This window comes from Mchenga conophoros, linkage group LG22 (genome assembly GCF_057382185.1).
Source record: "Mchenga conophoros isolate Kocher_MC1m ecotype Shallow Benthic linkage group LG22, M_conophoros_male_GT1.1, whole genome shotgun sequence".
NCBI classification, from domain to species: Eukaryota; Metazoa; Chordata; class Actinopteri; order Cichliformes; family Cichlidae; genus Mchenga; species Mchenga conophoros.
Window position 1 is genome coordinate 14,251,879 of NC_140546.1, and position 23,679 is coordinate 14,275,557.

General features: G+C 40.6%; 1 protein-coding gene across 4 annotated transcripts in view; it reads right to left on the minus strand.

The window, feature by feature from the left end:
• Positions 1 to 23,679, minus strand: part of LOC146549089 (RNA-binding motif, single-stranded-interacting protein 3-like) — a 298,248-nt gene that overhangs the window by 118,608 nt on the left and 155,961 nt on the right. For all 4 annotated transcript variants that reach the window (XM_085261925.1, XM_085261923.1, XM_085261922.1 and 1 more), the window contains one exon: positions 13,065 to 13,156. In XM_085261925.1, the coding sequence (XP_085118051.1) occupies positions 13,065 to 13,156 (92 nt within the window). The remainder of the gene's footprint in view (positions 1 to 13,064; positions 13,157 to 23,679) is intronic.

The window sequence follows — 23,679 nt, forward strand, 5'->3', positions numbered from 1 at the left end:
AATGGAGAGAACAGGAGAGAGAGAAACCGACAACACAACAACACAAAGTCTGCACGCAGTCGCACAACACCCATCGCAATGCATGCAGGCAAAATATTGCCACCGTGCGTAAACAAAAGGGCAGTGGAGAATAGGGCTGGGCCATATCATACCGTTCACGGTAATACTGGTATAATGTTGGGCAACGATAAGAAAATGAAATATCGCGATAGAATATGGGTGAAACGCGCATGCGCAGTGCCTTTGTTTTCATACGCACATGGTGGAAAAAGGCATGGCGGCGAGAATGAGAAGGGCGAAAGCGGATCGTTGAATGAAACAGATGAACCAGAATTCGTTTGTAAAAATGCTGCAACTTCAGTGGTTTGGAACTGGTTTAGCTTTCGTCTATCAGATACACAACAAAGCACTATTTTTGGCAGCGCATGCTAGCGACGGCCGTATTTTGGAAAATATGGCACGCTTAAAATCAATCCTTTGATTTTTCTGAAAATTGACAGTGCCCCTTATAATCCCGTGTGCCTTATGTATGAATTCTGGTTGTGTTTATGACCTCGAAATGATTTTATATGGTACACGGCGCTCGAAAATCTGTCAAATGTTTTAGTACGACTTTGCTAAGCTACGAAGCCGCACCGCTTGATGGATCATTGCGGCTATCATAGGCAGGAGCCTCGCGGAGTGATACGTACTGCACTTCAACATAATGTTACCGTATTGTGTGTGTATAACCTCTTTTTAAGTTTTGTGGCTATTCTACATGGTTACGCTGAGGATATGTCGCCCAATTTCCACTGGAAATGCCTTTTGGTTAAACTGTCAGCAAGGAATTTGCATTTGCACTGTTAAATTTTTATGTAACTTTAATGCACTTACATTGATTTTTTTTTCTACTAATAAAGTTGTGGAGTTGTAAAGCATTTGTCTAGTGTCAATTATATCGTCAGTTATATCGTTATCGCAAATTTTCAAATGTATATCGTGATAAATATTTTTGGTCACATCGCCCATAAGGAATAACCTTAGTAATAAAACTATTAGTAAATCATTTGAAACAGGCTGGGAAAAAATGTGTGTGACTTTCTTTTGCCTGCTAGAGATCCTTGGAGTGGATTTTAGGAATGTGCTGATGTTTTGTTTTCGAGGTGAGACATTGAAGGAGAGGTAATGATCTGAAATCACCTCAGAGAGGGTTAAGACACCCGTGTGCCATACATCTACCTGTCCCATCTCAATTTCTGTCTCTGAAGTGCTGACCATCTCTTATTTCATCCAGACCCTGGAGAAAACTGCAGGTAAAAGATCATTTGCTCCACCCGTCCTTAAGCTGTATTTCTCTTCTTTCTTCCTGTTCCAGTGTGTGTACATACACGATATGTCTGTACTAGTCCTGAGGTCTTAAGGGCAAGTCCCCTGTTGAGCTTCAGTTTTTTTTTCTAAAGATGCTTTACTTTTCAGTCGATCAAGAAAGAGCAAAGATAAAAGATATGAAAAATAACCAAAAATAAAAGCACAATCACACGTGTTTCATATATTGATGCGAAACGGCATTACCGCCGCAACTTGCAAGGAAACGTTCACACAAGAGGACTCATGGGAGCCGAGCCAGTGAGATGAAAAGGACGGAGGAAACAAAAAAGGACTCCTTGCTCTGGTTTTTCCTTTTCCTCATTAGGCAGAATGAGCGACTGTGTTGGTGTCAGAGAGCTGGTTCATCAACTGCAGCCCTGATCTGCCCTGATCTGCCCTGGCTGGACTCACGGCTCCCCTTCTACTACAGACCTCTCACATATGATTGAAGCCGCTGGAAATGGAAACAGTCAGTGTAATTTAACATCGCATACCCGTAGAATTCATTAAAGAGGGACATAGAGAGGGAAGCAGTGAGCAAGACGAGGCGCTATGGAAGGATAAAGGAAGGATAAAAGAGATGAGTCTTAATAAAGAAAGTGGAGGATGATGGTTTGAGGACAGCTGGTTAAAGAAAAGAAAGAGGCGTGTCTGATGTTATTCTTTTTAAACTGAAAAGAGGCAGTGAGGGAAATAAAGCTAAGCTATCGCATCCATCTGTAAAAACTAAACTGATCACCTAATCATTGCTGGGAAGCCTATAGATAAGAGGCCGTGAAAATATTAGCGCTGTCCATTTTTCTTTTGCAAATGTACTATATACAACATCCCGCACCTCCAAGTATGTGTCATTGGTCTCTCTGTAATTGAACCCCAGTTTTTCCTGGCAGTTCCGTTTCAGAGTTAACACCGATGGAGTCTCTAATCTGACTGACTGTGTTTCAGCCCCCAAACCTGCTATTAAATATGACTTATGCAAAGTGACGCTCGGTGCGACTGGAATGCGAACTCACACAAGCGTGCAACTGGATATAAGCAGTTCAAGTTGGCATACGGACTTCTGCAGCTGCAGTGGTCATTAATCAAATGCCATTTTCTGGTAAATTAAAGATGAATTTAAGGTGCTGTGTTTTCATATAGTCACTCTTTATGTTTGACTAAGTAGCAAAGATCTATTTAATTTAGTATATTCTTCTGGTATTTTTGAGTTTTTACTTCTAAGTTTTTTTTCCATTGTTTTTGCTTCATAGTTTGAACACCCCCCCCCTAAAAATGCAATGTACTGTTTCAACGCCATGTTTGTTAGCCTGCATCGTGTACTAAATATTCGCCAGTAATGCAGATCTTGCAGATTTACATTAGCATGGTGAACACATGAATAAACAAATCGTTAAAAAAAGCCCCAGTGTTTGCTCGTAGCTGTACAGCAGGAAATTGTGCAAATGATGCAGAAGCCTACTTATTGTCTTTTCTGTGTGAATTTACTGAGTGATCTTGGAGGGAGGGTAAAATATGAAATTCTGCTGGAGGTATGCATACTATGTGACTCGATCAATGCACACTCAAGAGTACAGTGCATTCTGTGGAATTACACACATACCTTACTTTTTACACGTTCTCTGTGTGAACAATCATTGTACTTCATCATTTAGAGTTTTGTGCTTTGAAAAAAACCCACCGTGCAATAGTAAAACCTGAAGCTTAGTGGTTTTAGTGCACTGTAATGTATGATTTCGAACAATACTTCCCGTGAAAAATCCTGTGAAGTGCGCTTTTTGTAGCATATCATATACAGTTGTGCAGAGGTATCAAAGATTTCCAAAACACAAAATCTTAAGAAAAGCAGCGGTAGCATTGGATGTAGGAACAGAGGGACTGTAGAGGTAGTGGTATATAGGGAGGACTCGGGGTGGCTGGCATTGAGGAATCTAATCCTCGAGTTAATTGGTATGACTGATGAAGACAAATTGAAATAGGTCAGCTGAATCAGGGGAGAGACGAAGGGTGGAAGAGAGGCCAGAGTGTCTACATTTACATACACAAAATGCACTCTTTGCCTTTTGTGTATGTACACAGTTAATGGCACTCAGTATCACCCTAATATTACCATTTACACACAGGCTTGTTTGACCTGAGTGATGGAAGCCTCACTCTTTAGTTCCTTTGTAACCAAGTATTAGTGTTTAACAGAGCATCTTCTAGAAAATCAAACTTTTCTTTTATACGCAGTACAGCAGATGTACAATGAGCGTCTAGTGTGAAATAACCACAGTGAACATATTAGGTGCATATTGTTATCGTAGTCAAATATGAGTGTGCATGTAAGCTTTGTGGGAAGAAGCACACTGTTAAAAAGTAGAGTGAGCAGATTGTGAAGCATGTTTAGAAGTTATTTAGTTAAATCCCACTTAAGCCCATAGCTGTGGGAAATTAGTTAAAGAATGCACCAAACATTCTTGGTGAAAGCTTTGCTTGAAACTCAAGCTGCACCATTGATTTTCCAATATTCACCACTATTCGCAGGTTATCTTCTCAGGGCCAGCTGCGTAAATGAATGCAAAGCGTTTCACCTGGTCTATGTGTCAGTGTTGAGCGTGGAAGCCCAGTCCTTTGAACGTCGTCTCTGCGGGCCCGCTAATTGAGCCAGATCAATTCACAGAGACACCGAGCAGGTTGGCACAGTTGCCACATCAAAGAGATTCTAATAACTGCACACTGTGGCCATTACCAGACCTGAAAAAGCCATATTTATGTTTGCTTCAAAGGAAGCATGGCAGCATTGAGCGTACTGAGAATGCAAGCCTTTACTATTCTTTATTAAGGCTACAATTTAGACACAAGGCCATTTTGGAGCAATTTGGGAACAAAACAAGCTGCTATTTATACACACATAAATACAACCACTGCAAATTGTACTTTAATTAGACCCACTTTTGTAGTGAGAGTGGAAACCAATAAAAAATAACCCAATGACAGACTGATATTCTTAAGAAAAAATGGCAGTAATTCCCAAATGATTCCTCAGTATCTGTGCCATCTTTCATGTAGCGGCAGGCATATACTGTACTACTCTAGTACTGCTGGAATGTTGGTGTTTTTCCCTTAGTGTACACCAGTTCCAAACTTGCAAATCCAGCAGGTATTTTTGAGTATTGTGTGTATGAATGTAGGGCAAACTAAACTAGTGAAACAACATGCTTTAATAAGCTACCAATACATTACGATGCAAAAATTATGAAGTAATTGTGTTTTATATAAATTAAAGCAAGTCTTTTTGTGCAGTAACAGTTGATTTGTACATTATTTGTATTCCGATAATCAAACCCAACCGAATTGCAGCAGAGACTCCATCCAAAGACTGCAGGCAACCAGAATCAGGGGTTTTACCGCAGGCTATCAGGCCAACAAAGACTCTCACACTGAGACATGAGCAAATCTTGTGAGCCCTGAAGTTCTCAGTCTTGCCATTTTGGCACAGGAAGGGCATAAGCATGTATAAGAACCGGTGTCAGCTTCAGGCGAGTAGAGATGAGTCAATGCGAGTATACGAGTATGTGTTCGTAGTACTGCTCGATCTCTGCAGTAGGCGTATACAGCTTTAGTAAGCCCCGAGGGGAACACATGTATCAGTCACCACCTACTCCGCTTAAACCAAGGCTTTGTTACGCAGTGCTCAAGTGAGTTTCTAACATTATTCATGCTTTCATTTACACAGCTGGCTGCTAGTTTCGGCAACATATAAAAGTGGAGTAGGTGGGAGAGGACTCGGCATCTCTCGGTGCATCGCTTTCTCCCGCACCTCTCTGCCTGGTTAAATGACAAGTTTGTAACTTTGTTCATTTGCACTCGTCTAAATCCGGCTGTATGGAGGCGACATTATGAGAGACAGCGATCTCATTCTCACCATCCAGCACTTTCTGCAGTTTCTCCGGCTTTTTTTGTTTCTCTCTTAATTCCATTATTCTGATAATCTTTCCTACCTTTTAAAGTTGTGGGGTTTTTTTATTTTTACTTGAGCTCTTATTGATTTCTACTTAGTCTCTATTTCTCATTTTCTCTCATGCTCGCAGCTCGGCACGTCTCCGCACTGCTCTGCAAAATAATTTACCGCATGCAGCGCTCCCGTGGATGATTGAAGCGTAATTAGACGGCAGAGACAGTGGAAGCCAACAGAGGTGCTTCGGAGCCAGTGCTTGTCAGATGGTCCGTCTCACTCTCACTGGCTTTGCCCTTCAAAAGTATCACTTCTGCAGGAAAAACGAGAGGGGGGTGGTGTGCTGAGCCACAGTGGTGCTAACTACAGCTTATAAAAAAGTTGTACCTTAGCAAATCCAGCTCTTTCTTTTTAGGAGTTATATTATCTCCCTACACTGCATATTTCAACAGGTATCAACATATTTCTTCATTCACGTCATTCTAGTGTAGGCCAATTACAAAAATGAAAAAGAAAAAGAGTCAAAATCATCATGGAAAAAGATTATTTAAATTGTCAGGCATTTTCAGTAAATCAGCAGAAACGCAGCACAACTTTAGAGAACTTAATTATTTTAAAGTGGACATATGCAAATTTCAGCACTATATTTTTTATTTGGGACAAGTACCCCTGCATGATTCATAACTCGTTTTTTCTTCCAATCTGAAGCTTTCAGCTTTTCAGCTGGGCCTGTGCTAGAAACACATTAGCTCTGACCACTTTAAGGCCATTCCTAAAAGCAAAATTCCTTCAGATTGGATGATATTATATATACATGCCAAGGGGCAGCACCTCATCTACTACTCTCTCCTTAGTATCATACAATGAGTAACAATGAGTAAGTGTACTTGTGAAGTATATATGTCAAGGGAAAAATGAATACCATCAGGACTAGAGATGCACCAATTGACCAGCGAGGAACAGGAATCGTCCCTTTTCCTGTTTTCGGCACGGACCGGTGACCGACTCGTCAGCACTATGTATGCCCAATTATGAGCCAGTGGCTTAAATGCATGCACAACACATACACAGCACAGACAAACTGACATGCATAGACTAACAGATACATGCTAACATGTTGTAGTGTGGAGGCTCTTCGCTGTGAGCGATGCAAAATTCCCAAAAGCAAAACACGGCTGGGAATAACCATGAAAGTGTAACAACAAAACTAAATCACCTTCACCTGGTTGGACACAGACATTAAAGAAACTTTAAAGTGGCTAAAGTTATCCAGAGCTCAGCCACAAGTCAGCAGCCTCGGTATGAGCAAAGGATCAAAGCAGTTATCTAGTGAAGTTATAAGCACACTGGAAAGTATCTGACATTTGTTTTGTGACATAAAATTTTTTGCTCCTACTTTTGTTAGATAAGGTAAAAAAGGTCAAGTAAAGGTGGATGTACAGCAATTCATTTACTGTTAATTATTTGTACCTCTTTGTATTAGCAGAGGACTTTATTTTCACCTTGGAAGTTTAACTTCCTTTATTATGACAATAATAAAATAAGTTTGCATAGAAGAAAATGTGTTTTTGTTTGCACACCCCATCCTCTATAGCTCTTAGAAAGTAAACTGGAATCATCAAAAATCGGCATCAGGAGGTCACACAGAAAACAAACAAACTGGAAATTGGAATCGGCCATGAAAATTGCAATCAGTGCATCTATAATCAAGAGTCTACTAAAATGTTATTCTGCTGTTGCCAAAAAACATCCTTTTATTGTTGGTTATTTCTGTGCTGGGTGTATTAAATGCCTAATACAATTCAAGTATGCTGTTTTGTGCACATTTTTATACACATATGTTGACTAGACTACTGGTGTAGTTTGACCTTGTGGTTGTGTTGTGCTTTATAAATGAAAAAAAAAGAAGGTAGAAACTGAGTATTCAAGGTGAAGTAAAGCCTCAGTTCTTGTCTCACAAGGATTGTTTTTATACACTGTATGTTTTTAATATGGACATCTGGCAATTCAAATTCAACATGCACTGGGATTAAGGTTAAGGTAAACATTGGCAACAGTAAGGTGGGCCAACATAATGTTGAAGTGGTCATATCATACTTTCAGGGAGATGACAATTAGTGAGGAAAGAAAGGGACATTTGCAGGAAATCAGTCTAAACCTACAGGTTATGGCGATGTCCAAACTATACTTATGTGCTGACAAGAATCCTTTACATCCATAAAATTTGAGCACAACACTATGTAAGAAAACGAGGTGCTGTGAGGGACTATAATCATAAGGATGTCTCAGTTGATGGCAGCTTCCGGGGGAAAATGCTGATCACCACACTGACACCATATGTTTTGTGAACAAATGCTGAGGTGGATGTCAGAGGGGAAATGGCACTGCATTCAAGGTGGAGAACAGCGAGGTGAATGATGCTGCTGAGTGAGCACCTGTATCCCCAAAGTCTTTGCAATTATCCTTCGGTATACACAATGCACTGCATTCCAGCTGCATTTTCTCCAGATTTAACCGATGCTGGCTAGGCCTGCTAGGCTAGCTGTTGTCAGTAACCAACTGTGAGAGCGCAGTCAAGTCCCTTTGATTATCATACAGAGGTCACCCTGTGTTGAGCTGAACGGTGGTGTCCTGGGTGCCAGTGGAGCTGAGACATCAGAGAAGTCACCTTTAAAGGATAATAAGAAAGTCTGCTGACTGACTGCAGACCACCCATAGGGGGATCCGTGCATTTCACATGACTATAAATGTGATATTGACAGAAAACCTTCCCCGGGAGAGAGAAAGAAAAAGACAGTGGAGGAGACAGAGCAAGCGAAAGGCAGTGAAAGCGAGAATGCATGAGAGGGAGAGAGGGAACGAGCAGGAGGACTGAACACTCCGGTTCGTTTCACACCGTTAAACCATCTGAAGCATTCGCCAGTGACTACTGGTTGAAGGGCCGGTGTATGCACTGCGTTATCATAAACATTTGGGATTCACTTCCTGGAGGCACTTTAATGATGCTTTTAGCATAATTTCCCCTCTGTAACGTGAAGGGCAAGTAGCGCCTTTCTGTCTGCCTGCAGCTTCTGCGAACCTTATAAATATCGGCTATTTAAACAAGGGTAAGGATGGAGATGCTATTCACAAAGTCTTCATCCCCACTATTTAAATTCTCTAATATGAACACCATTGTTTAGTTTTGACACTTTTGACACTATGTATACTATTCTCACATAATGCATGTATATTTATTTGTATCAGACAATGTCTAGCAAGATCCAAAGTTCATATAACAATTAGCTATAGAAAGTTGGGTGAACCTGGTTAGCCTCCATAGGGTGTCAGAGTTGTTTTTTTCTAATTCTAGGTTGTCCATGCCGAGAGGAACGAGTCAAAAAAAAAAGAAAAAGAAGAAAATACAAAAAGGACAGCTTTGTTTTCATCCGGGCTGTTATCAGCAGAAGCCGACTGGAGCGAGAATAGGGAGGGATGATTTCCATAAAGACTGGCTGTTGTCTGAAAGCAAGCAGCTGTCAGGCGGAATTACCTCTCCGACACAGACACCACAATCGAGGGTGCCCTTCCCATAATTCAGTCTGATTGGCTCAAGGGGAAAATGGCAGCCTGTGGAGAGTGAGGCGAGCGGCTGGTTGACAGGTTTGCATCTGCGAAGCTAGACGCGGCGTTTACCTGTTATCATTCTGTCTGCTCGATGTGTCGGTTTTCTCAGTTTGGAAAGCTACCTGAACAAAGTGGCACGGAGAATAGAGTCTATGGTGCCAGGAGGCAAGTGCGTGCCTACAAACCGTATTACACACATGCACAAAACACGAACACACTTACCCTAGTGAATCCTATTAAGGTCTCCTGTTAGAACACTATGTTAAGATTTACCAGATTTTCCCACCTTAATTTATATAAAGTCATACTGCCTATATGAATGTTTTAATACTTCTTTAGTGATGTCATACACGCGCCTGTTAATGACAATGTAAAAAGTACATTTTATGTACACATCACACTAATCTATACAATTTTTTTAAAGCAGCATAAAAGCGCCTCTTATTTAAAAACATGTTATTTATATAAGCAGTCATCTGTGCCTACCTCTACTGATAAATAAGAAAACTAATACATTTTGGTTAATACTTATTCATCCCTTTCACCTTTTTGCTAAGAGTTCTAGTACCATGAAAAAGACTTGAACCAAGCTACATTGTTTTAGATTTTGCTCAGTATTTCTCCAGCCTTTCTGAAGTTCTTTTAAAGCTTTTCTTTGAACATTAGCAGGTTTTTTACTCATATACATATATGTATATATATATGTTCGTTAAGCAACTTAAACCCGACTCATTCGAGATTACAAAAGGCACTTAAATCAAAGGATGAGACAGTTTTATAACAGAAAATTTAGCAAAGAACCAATTTAAAAATTGTATATGTAGGAACTTTGTTGCTAGTAGTCTGTCACACAAAAAAACCAATTTCCTCTCAATTATGCCAGAAATGCCAATGATAACACAAACTGACAGACATAAAATAGTATTTTTGAAACAAGATTTACAAAGATATCTAAGCTGAAAATTTGGTGTTTTGTGGCATTGTGTGCAGTGTGTCCTTAAGAAATTTGAGAAATCGGACAAATGAAGAACAAAAGAAGAGTATTGTGCCAGGAGGTAGGTGCAGATGAAAAGGATCTGACAGTCATGTTCTTAAGAAATGGGATAAAATTCAACAAACCCACGACACACCTGCTGTACTTATGGATGTGAAGATCTTTATTCAAAGAGCATAGCTAGAACAGAGACGCTTGACTAGTTAGAAAGCAAAATGCTAAAGTCCCTGTTCCAGATTTAGAAATACACCCCACGTTTTTTTCATTTCTCAGTCTTAGATGAAGCCAGTCGGTCGTTTTCACAACTCTTTATACTAAAGTGAGCTTATCCCCCGTCATTCAACTCTTTGTACGCAAAGACAAGGTGATAAGGTTAATAAGGTATAACGTGTGTTTTACAAAATGTAATTTTCCATTTTAGATGAAATGACAGGCATCCTAGTTGAAATTAAAAATTAGTTACAATTATATAAAAAATGTTACAAAATGATGCAAAAAATGTGTAATTCAGGGAATGTAGTGCAGACAAACATGCACATAATAATACACTGTCACATTCAAATACACACACACACACACACACACACACACACACACACACACACGTACTCCACACCTATGTTAAGTGCTCTTATCTGTGACTTGTGTAGAGGTGAGTGACAGGAAGGGATGCACGGGGGGGAAGTGTCCTTTAGGTGTCTTAATTATGGCTCCTCTCCTCCCTCTCGCTGTCACCATCCCCAGGGGAGGGCAAAACAAAAGGAAGGTAACGTTTCATCTCTACTGCCTTGGTATTTCAAATTCCAAGGGGAGTAAGAGGAGAGAGACAGCGGGCTGCTTCACTGGCGGAAGAAGAGGAAATCAAGTGATCCTTTGCCTTTCTCTCCATTTCTTGCCTGGTTTGCAGCTGTGTTTAAAATAAGGCACCTTAATAAAAGTGTTTTAATGGCATCAAGGCAGGAAAAAAGGTGCAACTTGATTACTGTGACAGTTTTATTTAATGAGCTCAAAGCCTCTGGCTCCGACTTGCGATTCGTTTATTACTTTGTTGTGGAGTGACAAAATGGAGCAGAGGGAGCGAGAGAACGAGGCTGGATGTTCTTATTGTGGAAGCCGTCCACGGCGTTAGCAGTAGTCTTTCTGATTTGCACCCTCCTCGGTGCTCACCTGTATTTTCATCCGTTCCCGCTGCGGGAATGCTACTCGGCATGACAGAACGAGCGGGAGGAGGGTGGGGTGTGAGAGACACCTTGACAGGTAGGCAGACACAAAGATAACACGCTGTTAATTATTGATGGAGGAAAAACTGCTCATTGGATGTCTCGAAGGGCAACACTTGGTGGATGTGAATACAAATGTGTGTGTGTGTGTCTGTATATTTGTGTGTGCAGGAGAACCAAAAAAACAAAACAAAACCCAAAACAATGCTGAGAGAAAACGGCACTAAGCAAAAGAAATGGTGAGGGGCTAGGCTGGAAGTGTTGGGTGAGGAGTCGATAGAGTGATGGCAGTGATACCTGGTAAAGACACATTAGCGAGATACAGAGGGAGTCTATAAAAGCAAACTACTACTTAATGTCCCTCACAAGTGTGATAAAAGCATAGAGCTGCAGCAGAGAACGCTGGTCTTACCATTTGTGCGAACAGAACAAGGGAGCACTCAAAAAAATCAGCTATTATACACAAATGCTAATAGAAAATGATTTTGAGAATGTGTTTGCGGCAAGATTTCTATAAAGGTCAGCTCTTTTGTTTTGGGACACGAGCCCCCTCTCATGAAAATATTGACTGAGAGAAGGGGAGCAATGCAAAGAGTGGTCTTAAAATGTGATGGACAAAGAGCATGGTTTCTTATCAGTATTCAGAGAGCTTGCCCTCTTATAAATATTGGAAGAAGGACACTGGTGGGGAAAGGAAACGGGCAAATGGCGCATTTGAGAAATGGCACACCTGAGCACCACACGGAATATCATCTCCTCCTGTCAGATCTCATCCCATTTGATCAAAATAATTGCCACCTTCATCGTTACCATCAATTCTGTCATCTTCACCGGAGCCATTGCCGCTCCCCATCTCATCAGGTCTTCTTCGGTTTCGAGGGTGGGAGGGGGGGATTTTTGGATTGGATCAAATGCACGCCATCTCGTCTCAAGAAAAATCACTCAAGGTGCACCCTCAAATAGTCATCAGCATATTTATTGTTTCAGTGCTACTGACATTTTCTTCACCTATTAAGGTATTCTGACATTAACAAATGTTTGACGGGTACAGGAATAGCCTGGTTAAGTCAGGCAGGCTTGTCTGTCATAGATGTCCGGAGAGAGGGCCCTGCTGTGCCTTCTAATATGGTGACTCTCAGAGCAGTCAACAGGGAAATGAAGAAAATTAGAGAACAAAAATGGGAAAAGAACAGTATGATCACTGCCTGAGGGTTGCCAAACACCAAACAATATCTCTGAAATGCATTTCCCGGTAAAACGGCTCTTCTGTCAGACAGCCAAATGCCCAACAATAAATATGCAACCACAGTGTTGACATAAAATACAAGATTGTATAGGAAATTGGTGAATAAGATCATACCCTGGCAGTGTGCAGTTTCCTCTAAGCTACACCTCTCCACATATGCCTATCAACCTGTCTCCATTGTACAACTCACTAGGGCCCTTTTTGTACTACTCAAACAGCTTGTCTCATCTGCTTCCACTTTAGCAGGCTAATAACACTCGACAACGTAGCACAAGCGACTAGTCAAACCTCAGTTAGAGAGGGGCCAGCTCACTAACTGGAAACCACAAGTGCCATGGAGTGCTGTAATCCAGCACATACTGTATGCATACTGTCAAACACAACACAAAAAGCCCACATAACCACAGGAAAGAAGTGATCCACAATTTCACGTATCTTGTGCTAGACTCCAGTTTCAGCATCAGTAAGATAACAGAGACATACATGCACCAGTGTCACTTCCCAAGTTGTTGTCTAATGGCACTCAAATGCAGTTTGAGGCCCACATTTAGGAGTCTCTCTTCAAGATAAAAAGTCCTTCATGGCAAACTTGTTAAGTTTGTTAAATGTGCAATACTAAACACCTGGCAGGAGCTGAATGAGCAAAAACGAAAAATTGCTAAAGATAATGCACGAGGAAGTGAGGACGCCAACTTGTTTTTAGACACTCCTTACCTTGGCCATTTGGGCCTGCACCCCAGTGGCTTTGAGAGATGACACAGCCTTCTGTGCTGCAGCTGGGCTGTCGAAGTCCACAAAGCCATATCCTGGAGACAGAAAGGAGGAGAAGGGGAGAAGGAGAGGAAGAAAAAAAGACATTAGTTAAGAAAAAAATTAAGGCAGATGACTAACAAGGAGAATGACAGGCACTTGGTAATTGTAGCAGTAATAGGTTGGTAACATGACTACAGAGGCTGCCAGTTCTCATATCTAGTGAGCACTACATTGTTTGATAATTAGCGACACTGACGTTCATAGGGGGATGCTATGCATCTTAATTAGTAGCATGGATGAGCGATTTAGTAATAACAAAACCCGGCACCCTGCCCACCTCCACCTCCGCACATACGTAGTCTGATACACTGCATGCATGCGTAAACGCGCAGATATACACACTCGAATAAGACAACCGGTATCGTAAGAATAAGGGAACATCACTGTTTGTCAGTTTGTTGTTTAATGATAACCCATATGCATTCAGTTCATTAAGTAGGTTAATTAAAGTAATGGTTATTTATGAAAGGCTTGTGATTTAAAATCAATGATTAAAGGATATTACACACACTATACACTCACATACACGCGGAGATGTGTCAATTAATTCTTCAAAACGTCACGTTTCACTTGTTCAGCCTTTTGATTTCTGGAGGCTGTGAAGCTGGCTGGCCCACATCGTGTTCCTCAACACCCGGCATATTAACACAACCCCATTTCACAGCCTCCATAATCCTCTCCCCGGTAACAAATCTCTCAAAGGTTGACAGCATACCAAAGCTGCTGCCATTTCTCCTTCTCTTTCTTCAACTCCATCTCTCTCACATAGACATAAAGACACACTATTTCTTACAATTTAGCTTTTCTGTTCATCTTCTTACACTTTTCCTCCGTCCTTTTCTTTCCCTAACACACTTTCTGTCTCTCGCTTTCTCTCTCTCTCTCGCATATTTTTCTGACATTAACAGCCACAAGGCCCCATCTGGAAATTCATCAGCGGCGGAAAGCGGGGGGAATGAAATCTGTGGCTGTGATTTATGAGTTATTGTGATCTCGACGTTCTCCGGTATGTATCGGCGACGGGGGTCACGTCTGTGTTAATTAAAATTTGGTGGCGGATTAAAAGCAGTCAATGGTGCCCTCTGATCCACTGTTTCAGAAGGAAAGTGTAATTAGAAAAGGATAATGCCTGTGAGATGGTGGGGCTGCGGAGGGGTTTGGGGGTGGGGACTTGGCATTGCGGTTACCCCATCAACTTACCATCAATCATACAATCATACATGTTCTTTACTCCAACGCCTTATTTTCTCACCCCGTGTGTGCCCGTGTGCAGCTTTATGCGAGCATCTCACTTTCCCGATTATTTGAGGTGCGCGTCTGCGGCGGTAGCGACGACTGGGGGTAAGGGGGTTGGGGTCACTTTCCTTTCGGGCGGCAGCAAACGAGTGTGGAGTAATGTGAAAATCATAACTAGAGGTGGAAGAGAAATCGAGCGCGAGGACTGATTAATGGCCAGCTGTTAGAGCGAGGCTGCGTTTAATTGTGGAAATATGAAGAGCCGGAATGAGAAGTCCACAGGCGATATTAAGAGAAACCAGTCATTTTCTTAAAAATAAATGCAATCAAGGACTATTTTTCCAAGTAGCCGCAGTGCACTCACCCATTGTTATATTAGCAAACGTATAATTTTGAAATTTTAATCCGTATTTAAAGAGAGCCCGGCTGAGCTTTAAAAATATATTTAATTGAGGGTTTTGGCTTAACCAATTACAAAAAGACATAAAAAATAAAAATCTTTCCTTCCTGTCTTCAGTGATATTTACCCATGCAGATATTTGTATTGACCTGATTAAGAGACAACTATCTGACCTCCCAGTTCCACTGGATTCCAGTGATTATTTGCTGTTGTGAAACAGACATTAATGCGTATTTTCAGACACAGCATACAAAATCAGTGTGCCTTCATATATCTCCACAGTGTACAACACAGGTCTATAAACCTTTACTATATATTATATAGGTATAAAAACACAATTTTCTCCAAATATCTTCTTCTTGGGTGCTGCACAAAAAGCAGACCCATAATCACAACAATCCAAACAGACTGCTGTGTATGCTTTGTGGATTTATTATTATGTATTACATTTCAGAAAGGCAAACTGAATTTTCTTTAGACTCTTTCACTCCATACTGACAAACATCAAACAGCGTAGCCTTCTTATTGCACGCACCTCGTGGAGACAACTTGAAAAGAATTCCCATCAAGTGAATTTCTGATGCTGAGTGACATCTGTGTCTCTCATGGAAGCACCTACACTGGTTATGAGAGTAAACTCATTATTTATTAAGAGTATTCCCTTGAACATATCACACCCGTGTTCCTCTGTAACTGTCTGAAAAGGCCTTTGAAATGCTTAAATGCTATTTTCATTACTGTGAGTGCCAAAAATAAAATTTCATTTGGCATCTCTGGTCATTTGGGTAAACAGACCCTTTAAATGTTTGCAGATTCTACAAATTAACACTTTAAAAAATGTATTACGAGCACATTTAGAGAACTACATATTATGTTATCGAGGTCCTCAGGGCGATGGCTTATTTTCTTTAACAATCAGAAACCAGAATATTTAAATCGTGGATACTTTGAACCCCCAATTACAAATTTAATATTTACCCGACTACCACCTGGAGTGCACTTATCAAACTTGGATGAGGATTTCAGAGATTGCTGACCTACATTCAAATCTCTCTAAACCGAGAGAGAAGCGGGAGAAAGGTGGAGGCAAGTGAAAAGGTGTGTAGAGAAGAAAGGCAGACTGAGGAAGGGGGTGATTTCAGGTCAGTCAAATACACTCAAAAAGCCTGAATTGACACTCAGTAAAAGATCCAGTTTGCTCTTCCAATGTGAAGTTACTGCAGCTGATATTCGTATAATGATTCTGTAATGTGGAATGTTTGAACTGTAGCCACAGGGTAAAAAGAGTTAAAGGCTTTTTTTGTTGAAAAGGAAAATAATAATTGAGAGATACAGAGACATTTTAAGACTATTTGTGCTTTTATCGGGCTGAATGGTTATAGAGGTTATAGAAAGCCTGAGTCTTTCAGTTTTTGTATAGATATATGAGCTCTTTTGTTGGAGTTTTAAAAGTCTAGAGTTAAGCAATAAGTCATAAAGAAACAATTTATACATTATGTTTCTACTATGAATTTAGATTCATGATTTATCTGTTACTACATATGCTTTCTTATATACTTGTGTAAGGAAATATTCAATGAATTCCTCATTAGATATAATATATTTTGAACTGAAAAGAACATATAATTGTTTGGGATATAAACATATAATTTAGTGCCTCATACTGTACCTTATTAGGCTAAATGGAAGTAGCATTGAAAATTAATAGTAGTATGTAGATTACTTTTTTGTTAAGCTAACACTGGTGATTAAAAACACGTCAGCAATCCATCTGTTATGTTTGGTTCCCCTCTCAGAGCTGAATACTCGTTACCTAGTTTGCTAAGATTTGCAATAATCGCTCGGAAAAAGGAAAAAATAACAACTTTTGGTAACATACATAATTACCCCAAGTGATACGACTTCATCAAAAACAGTGTAATTTTATTTTAAAGTAATTATGATTATGCTGTGTGGATTATGCACAGTAACAGGTTATTGCTTTTCTTAAAGCCACACCGACACTGCAATTTGATTTGAGAAAAAAGAAGATACTGGTTCCAATATAGTGGAGTAAAAGGTAAATAAATCTAATCATATAGACAAATATAACACAACAATGCACATTAAATATAAGTATCAGCTTTATTTAATACTATTAGACATGAAAGCAGTTCTCTTCCTGTAATTTCAATAAAATGATCCTCAAAGACTCGCTCTGTATGTACTTGTTTGTTTATTTATACAGTGTACTTGTACACTGTAAAGTATGCACACAATTACTCAATACACAGATCCTCGGTGAGTCACTGAACAGGAAAAAACTCCATTAAGTTGTGAGAAAGCTGCAGGGTCAAGAAACAATGTGGCGCTCAATTTAAGACATCACATTCCACACACTTAGAGAACACAAACACACACCCACCTACACACAGATGCACGCAGATGTTGCTTGAAGAATGAGTTTCCGAAGCCAAGTACATGCTATACTGGTGCTGCATTCGATGCGGGTACTCTAGAGTTACAATCTCAAGTGGGATGCAGAGGGCAAGGTGCTGCTTTGATGCTTCTGCACAAACGCAAACCTCCAATCGATAGCTGTCACTTAAGAGCAGCTCAAAGTGACTGACGACATGTGAGGTTGTTGATAATGCTGTGCAGCTGCACGCTAATATGCAGATTGACGCAAAGTGCTGCTGAAGGACACATATATCCACACTTGCACACTCGGAGCATGGCACCCTCCTACCTACACACGTGCGCGCACACACACACACACACACAGTCTCTCTGAGAACATGAGCTGCCATATCATATTTCCTGGTCTGGCTCTAAGTGGGAGCCTGTCAAGATAAAAGGACCATCCTCAATCAGTTACTACATGATAGACGCTAGCACTGCTCAGTGACTGCTTTTGTATGAATGTGTGTGTGAGACGCAGGGCGCTCCTTAATACAGTCCCCTTAAGGAGGTGTAGAACTACAGTAGATGCCACCTTGGGCTACGCTCTGCATAAAAGCCTACATTGGAGAGTGGAGATAAGGGACTCATTACAGTGCTTGCATCGACATATCAATCAAGTATGCATCATTCATGCATTCACTGTCATATTATGCTAATCCTAATTACTTTGGGGAAAATTACTATTCTTTATCTGCTAATAGTCAGGATTGTTTAGGGTTTTCTACCTACAATATCCACCACAATTTTCCCCAATATATCCATTTTTCACATTCTCATATTCAGTGCTAATGATCCCATTTTGCACAGCGCACAATGGAATAATAATGCCCTAAGTATGAATAATGAATCAACGACAAGTCACGGGGCATTACAATGGTGTGCAGGGGGAAACAGCGTAATTGTTTACGTCGCTGTGAGTCATCAAGATGACTTCTAAAGCTGCTGCTGTTGCATGTGGATGATTAATCATTGTAGTTGCATGTATGTGTATAATTCCAGCTTTGCATGTATTAAAGTAATTATGGTTAATGGAGGAAATAGATAGGCCACTCAATTGACAAACATGCATAACAATGCTCTAATATGATTCCTGTGATTAATGGATTCATTGCCGTATGATTTCAGCCTCACTCTACCTGCAGCAATACGACTGTACAAACACTTTTTGTGCTTTTGCTGCATATAGAGTTTTGTACAGTGCTCACATTATTACTCAGTTAATCCGTCTCCTGTTGAATAAAAATGATGTTTTGGGGGGTTTTTTTACATTTTGAGAATGGTAATTACTTATGTGTGTCTTAACAGGAAAAAATAAGAACTAAAAAAATAAGGTCTATCAGAAATTTCAAGACCCTGAATTGATGTCATTATATTGATCTGTTTTGTTTTAGCATGCAAGTTTCTGCTGTTTGTTCTTGAGTCTGACATTTGGTGCTTTTTCTTGGGATGCAGTAGACATAAATAAAACTACTCTTTTGAAATTTGGCATTGGCTTTACAAGTATGGATCTCTTTTGTCCATTCAAGGGTTTAACCAGCACTTTTGCCCTGCAGGGAGGGTGGGTGATGGCTTTGGGAGACTGCGGCGAGCTGTGCAAACATTAAGGGAGAAAACAGCGGTTTCAAAAAGCGAGTTGGCATCCGTGACTAACTGTGGCCAAGCCAAGACCGCCTTGGTCACACTCCAAACCCGGAGGAGAGCATCCTCACTGGGGCTACATTCCTGTGTCCTCCTCCATTTATCCTGCACCACCAGCAGCTGACTGATGATAAATTTTGCGGCTACCCTCCACTAAACCATGTGGTGGTGTGTGTGTGTGTGCGTAAAAGTGTGCGTCTCTGCCTGTGTGTTTGTTGAATGGGCGTGTACGAGTGCTTGCGTGCGACCTCTAACTTTCTTGTTTTTGTGTGTATGTGTGGGTGAGTAAGTCAACAGGGGAGGATCATAAATCTATCTCGATGTTTAAAGATCCCGCAGAGAAACATCTGCAATGCATATTTTTTTTCAGCACTCTGTACTTCTGACCACATCACAACTGTCTGTGCATTAATGCTGCGTCGAAGTGACAAGTCATAAGCAAACACTTTCTCCGCAATCCTACACCCTCGTATACACCTGACAGCCTGAAAACAAACAGCTGTTTAAACCATCTGCAAACATCAAAACAACTCAAAACTCAGTGTGCAAAAAGTTATTTAAGATTGTTTTAATACACAGACGCAGAGAGCAGGTCTTGGAGCCACTCAAAGTAAATTTTCCTCATTTTCTTGTCCAGATTCACTGTCCTACTGGCCTTGTACTTAGAGACAATACCAATTTGTTGTAAAATAACTCTCACACTGGGCTCTTTTATATTAGACGCTGGCGACGAGATAGCAATACAGGCAATTAACTTATCAACCCTGCAACATGGATTTATAGCTAAGGCATTCATCTCGGGCTGAAGCAGCGAGCCTATTGGTTGTATTGTATTTCTTGTCGTCTTCTCTCACAGATGTAGGACTGTCCTTGTCAGAGAGTGGGAGCGGGGATCTGCAGAGGGCAGATTGCCAGGGTTTACGGCCAAGAGGGGGGGCAGTGGCAGTTCATTGTGCAGAAGCCAAACTGGACATGAGCTGTAAATAAATAAATAAAATAATCCAACAGTATATCCAAGTACAGGACTGTGTCTTAAGCCACCCCTTATTTCTTTGTAGTTTGGTCCCAAGAGCCAGACATTTGTTTCTTTTTCTTCCCCCCTTTTTCACCTTTTTTCTCCATAGAATTTGCAGTGAAATTATTTTTGGCAAAGAACCAATTTAAAATTATATCTTTAACCAGGTGTGTATTAGTAGCCTGTCACAAAACACATGATTAGTTGCCATTTCTTTACTTCAATCTCTAAAAAATGCCAAAAAATAGTATTTTTTTTAAACCACTGAGATGATTCCAAATTCAAATTCAAATTTTATTTGTCACACACACACAACCATACACAGTATGACATGGGGGTGAAATGCTTGTAGCTGTACAATGCCCGACCATTAAATGACAGAAAAAAAGTTTTACAATATTTACAATTTACAGGTTACTACAAAATTTACAAATTAACTTAGGAATTTACAGTAAAGAATGTGCAAATAGCAGAAGAGATTATAAAGATTATAAAGATTATAAATTATAGGAATTATAGGATTATAGGAAATGTGTGGTGGTGCGTGTGGTGATGTGTGTGGGAGAGTCCAGTCCTACACCTGGTTCAGGGCCCAAATAGCCTGGGGGAAGAAGCTCCTCCTCATTCTCTCTGTTTTGGCCTTAAGGGAGCGGAAGCGCTTCCCAGATCTCAACAGTGAGAAGAATCCATTGTTGGGATGGGAGAGGTCCATCATAATCTTCCTAGCTTTGGACTTGCACCGCTTGGTGTAGATGGACAGCAGGTCAGGGAGCTCTGATTGAATGATGCGTTCGGCCGAGCGCACCACCCTTTGCAGATCTCGTCTGTCCTGCTTGGTGCTGTTCCCAAACCAGGTGCAGATGTTTGCCGTCAGGATGCTCTCGATGGTGCAGGAGTAGAATTCCCAAAGAAATATTAGCTGAAAACGTATATTTGTATATATCAGCATGATGTGCAGTGTTTCAAAAGAAGTGGCCGCTTAAAAAAAACTATGTATGTCCCATTGACATGAAAGCAGGAAAAAAATCCAGCTAAAACCTGACACAGGACATTGGAGATCCATCTGGGCTGATCCATCTGCTGTTCTCTGAAACCTCAGTGAGTAAAGGCTAAAGTATGCCAAATAACACAATAACTGGACTGAAAATCAGTGGCAACAAGTCTCATGGAGTGATGAATCCAAAAATCCTCAATCAGTGTAATATTTAATATCAATTGAAATATTTAATTCAAGTAGGCCAGGAAAGAGGTATAATAGTGAGTGTTTTAGCCATCTATAAACCATGGTGATGGCGCTGTCATGGTTTAGGCTGCAGTTCAGCTAGTAGTGTTGGGGATCTTTTCAAAATTGATGAACGCAGATTTTGACACATCATGCAATACTACCCGGAAAGGATCTGATTGGCCTACTTTTTCAGCACAATAATGATCCCAGACACACCGCCAATGCAGTACAACCATACATGTCTAGAAAAAAAACACAATGGAATATGATCAGTCATAGATTAGCCTTGCAGGAGCCAAGACCTCAACATTATTGAAGCAGTGTGGGAAAAGAACTAAAGACAACTAACATCCAAAGAGATCATCCTTCAAGAAACCTAGTGAACTATTCCTGAATACTTTTTTAAAAAGACAAGAAAGCTTGCCTAAGAAAGTTCAGACTGTGCTGAAGAATAAAAGTTAATAAGCGGACTTTCAGCCCTGTTAGAATTGTAAAAAATCTATTTTTGCCTTGTATATTATATTTCCATGGAAATATTTGCAAAAAGACGGCCATTAAAGCAATCTTGATGTTATTAACACACCTTCTCCTTTGATGCAATTCTTCAGAAAGTATAGTAAGTGCCAAAGAACAAGTATTACTCACAAACTGTTCTGGTCATACTGATTCAGGGACATAACGTACATTACAGTTTAATATAAGATGAACTTCTTCTCAGGTTAAATATCTAAACAACATGTGGGTTCACAGTAATCCTTCCTCTCTAGCTCAGTATTTCTTACATCTTCATTTTTCTGTTCATCATTTTTCATTTCTGCTCTCTCTCTTTTAGTCCTTAATTAACTCATATCTATTCACACTCATTAGCTCTAGCACACCACCATATGGCTTCTACTGCATTTTCGAGCTAAATTCAGGATAAGAAGCAACAACTTAAAATATGTCGCATGAATTTGTAGTTCTACATTGACATTGCATAAAAAAGAAACGGTATCAGGACAAAAAGAGGACCTAGCTTATAGCATTAAATCAGAGTTATCTGAAGGCACAAGATTATTTTCATGAAGTTTAAGAGACATTCAAAACTAAATTATTCATACATTCATTACAGCTATCAAGGATTTAAAGTAGACGAACACTGAGTGGAAGAAATAAAAAAATAACCCACAGAAAGCAGAGGTGCATCCTTCTTCTGGTAGCATCATTAGCTTGCTAGCTTAATAGCAAAACCCTGATGTGTTTGGTGCAACATGTGAAGAGCACTTGAGAAAGGTTTGAGACCTGAAGGGTGTTAATTACTTGTCAAGAGGTTGTTAAAATGAGACCTGTAGCAAAAAACTGAGTGGTTATACAGAACCCACACACAGATATCTGAAAGAACACACACTCACATTTGCAAAGCACTAATGCCAACACTAAGAATGAACACCTACAAGTGCACAAGGACACACACACAGACACTAGGGTTGCCAACCGTCCCTTAAAAAACGGAATCGTCCCGTATTTCGAAACAAAAGTACACGTCCCGTATTGAGCTAATAAGGGACGCACTTTGTCCCGTAATACAGTGAGAATCAAAAGTAGTCTATAACTTTTAATGGAATTAACGCTTTGTTTGAAAACATAATTCCCAGCCCCTCTCCTGCTTTGTGACCAATGAGCTGACAGCACACTTACGAGTATGACAATTCAGATTACCGCTCATCTCATTGGTCAAGGAAAGGTCGCTTACGGAGAAAATACCGGAAGACAACAGATGACCACAACAAGAAGCATGGCCAACAGGGAAACAAACGCCGACACTGCGGTCTCGGACGACAGTACACCTAAAGCTGGGCAAACACTGTGCGATTTTTTCAGTCACGTTATTCAGCTCCTGCTCAAACTGCACGATTGACTCGCAGGGGTTAGAAGTTGGTAGGTCACGATGCAGGGTCTCACACTATACCGCCCGATGCTCTGATGCGACCTGAGTGCTCACACTGTGCCTCCATAAAATGAAGGTTATAACAGAAAATCTGTCGCGCTCTCTCTCTCCGTCTTTCACTCACACAGACACGCACACCACCACCATCAACTTTGCTAAATTGCTAATGAAAAACATTGATCGGGCAGCTGTGACTGAGCAGCAATGTAAATCCAACTATTTTCACGGTTGTGTGCCTCCATTGCTTGTGTCCAGATCACACGCTGCACAGCCGTGCTGCTCCATCTTTTACACCAACGTTTACGTGTTTGCGCGCGAGCAGTGTGAGCGGCTGTGGTGAGACCCTCACGAGCGATTGATGATCGGGAGCTGGTCGTGAGGTGTTAATCACTTCTCGTTACCCCACGTATACTACACGATGCACGATGAAGGCCAAAATCGGTCCGATCACTCAAAAATCGGCTCAAAATGGGCCTAAAACCGCACAGTGTAAGCCCAGCATTAGAGCAGCAATGTTTGTTCAGAGAAAGGGAAAAATGGGAAAAGGAAAACACCTGGCTGGAAAAAGGAGCAGCTGATTAGCATTAAGCCAATTGTACTAAATGCACTAAATGAGCACTGTTACAAGAATGT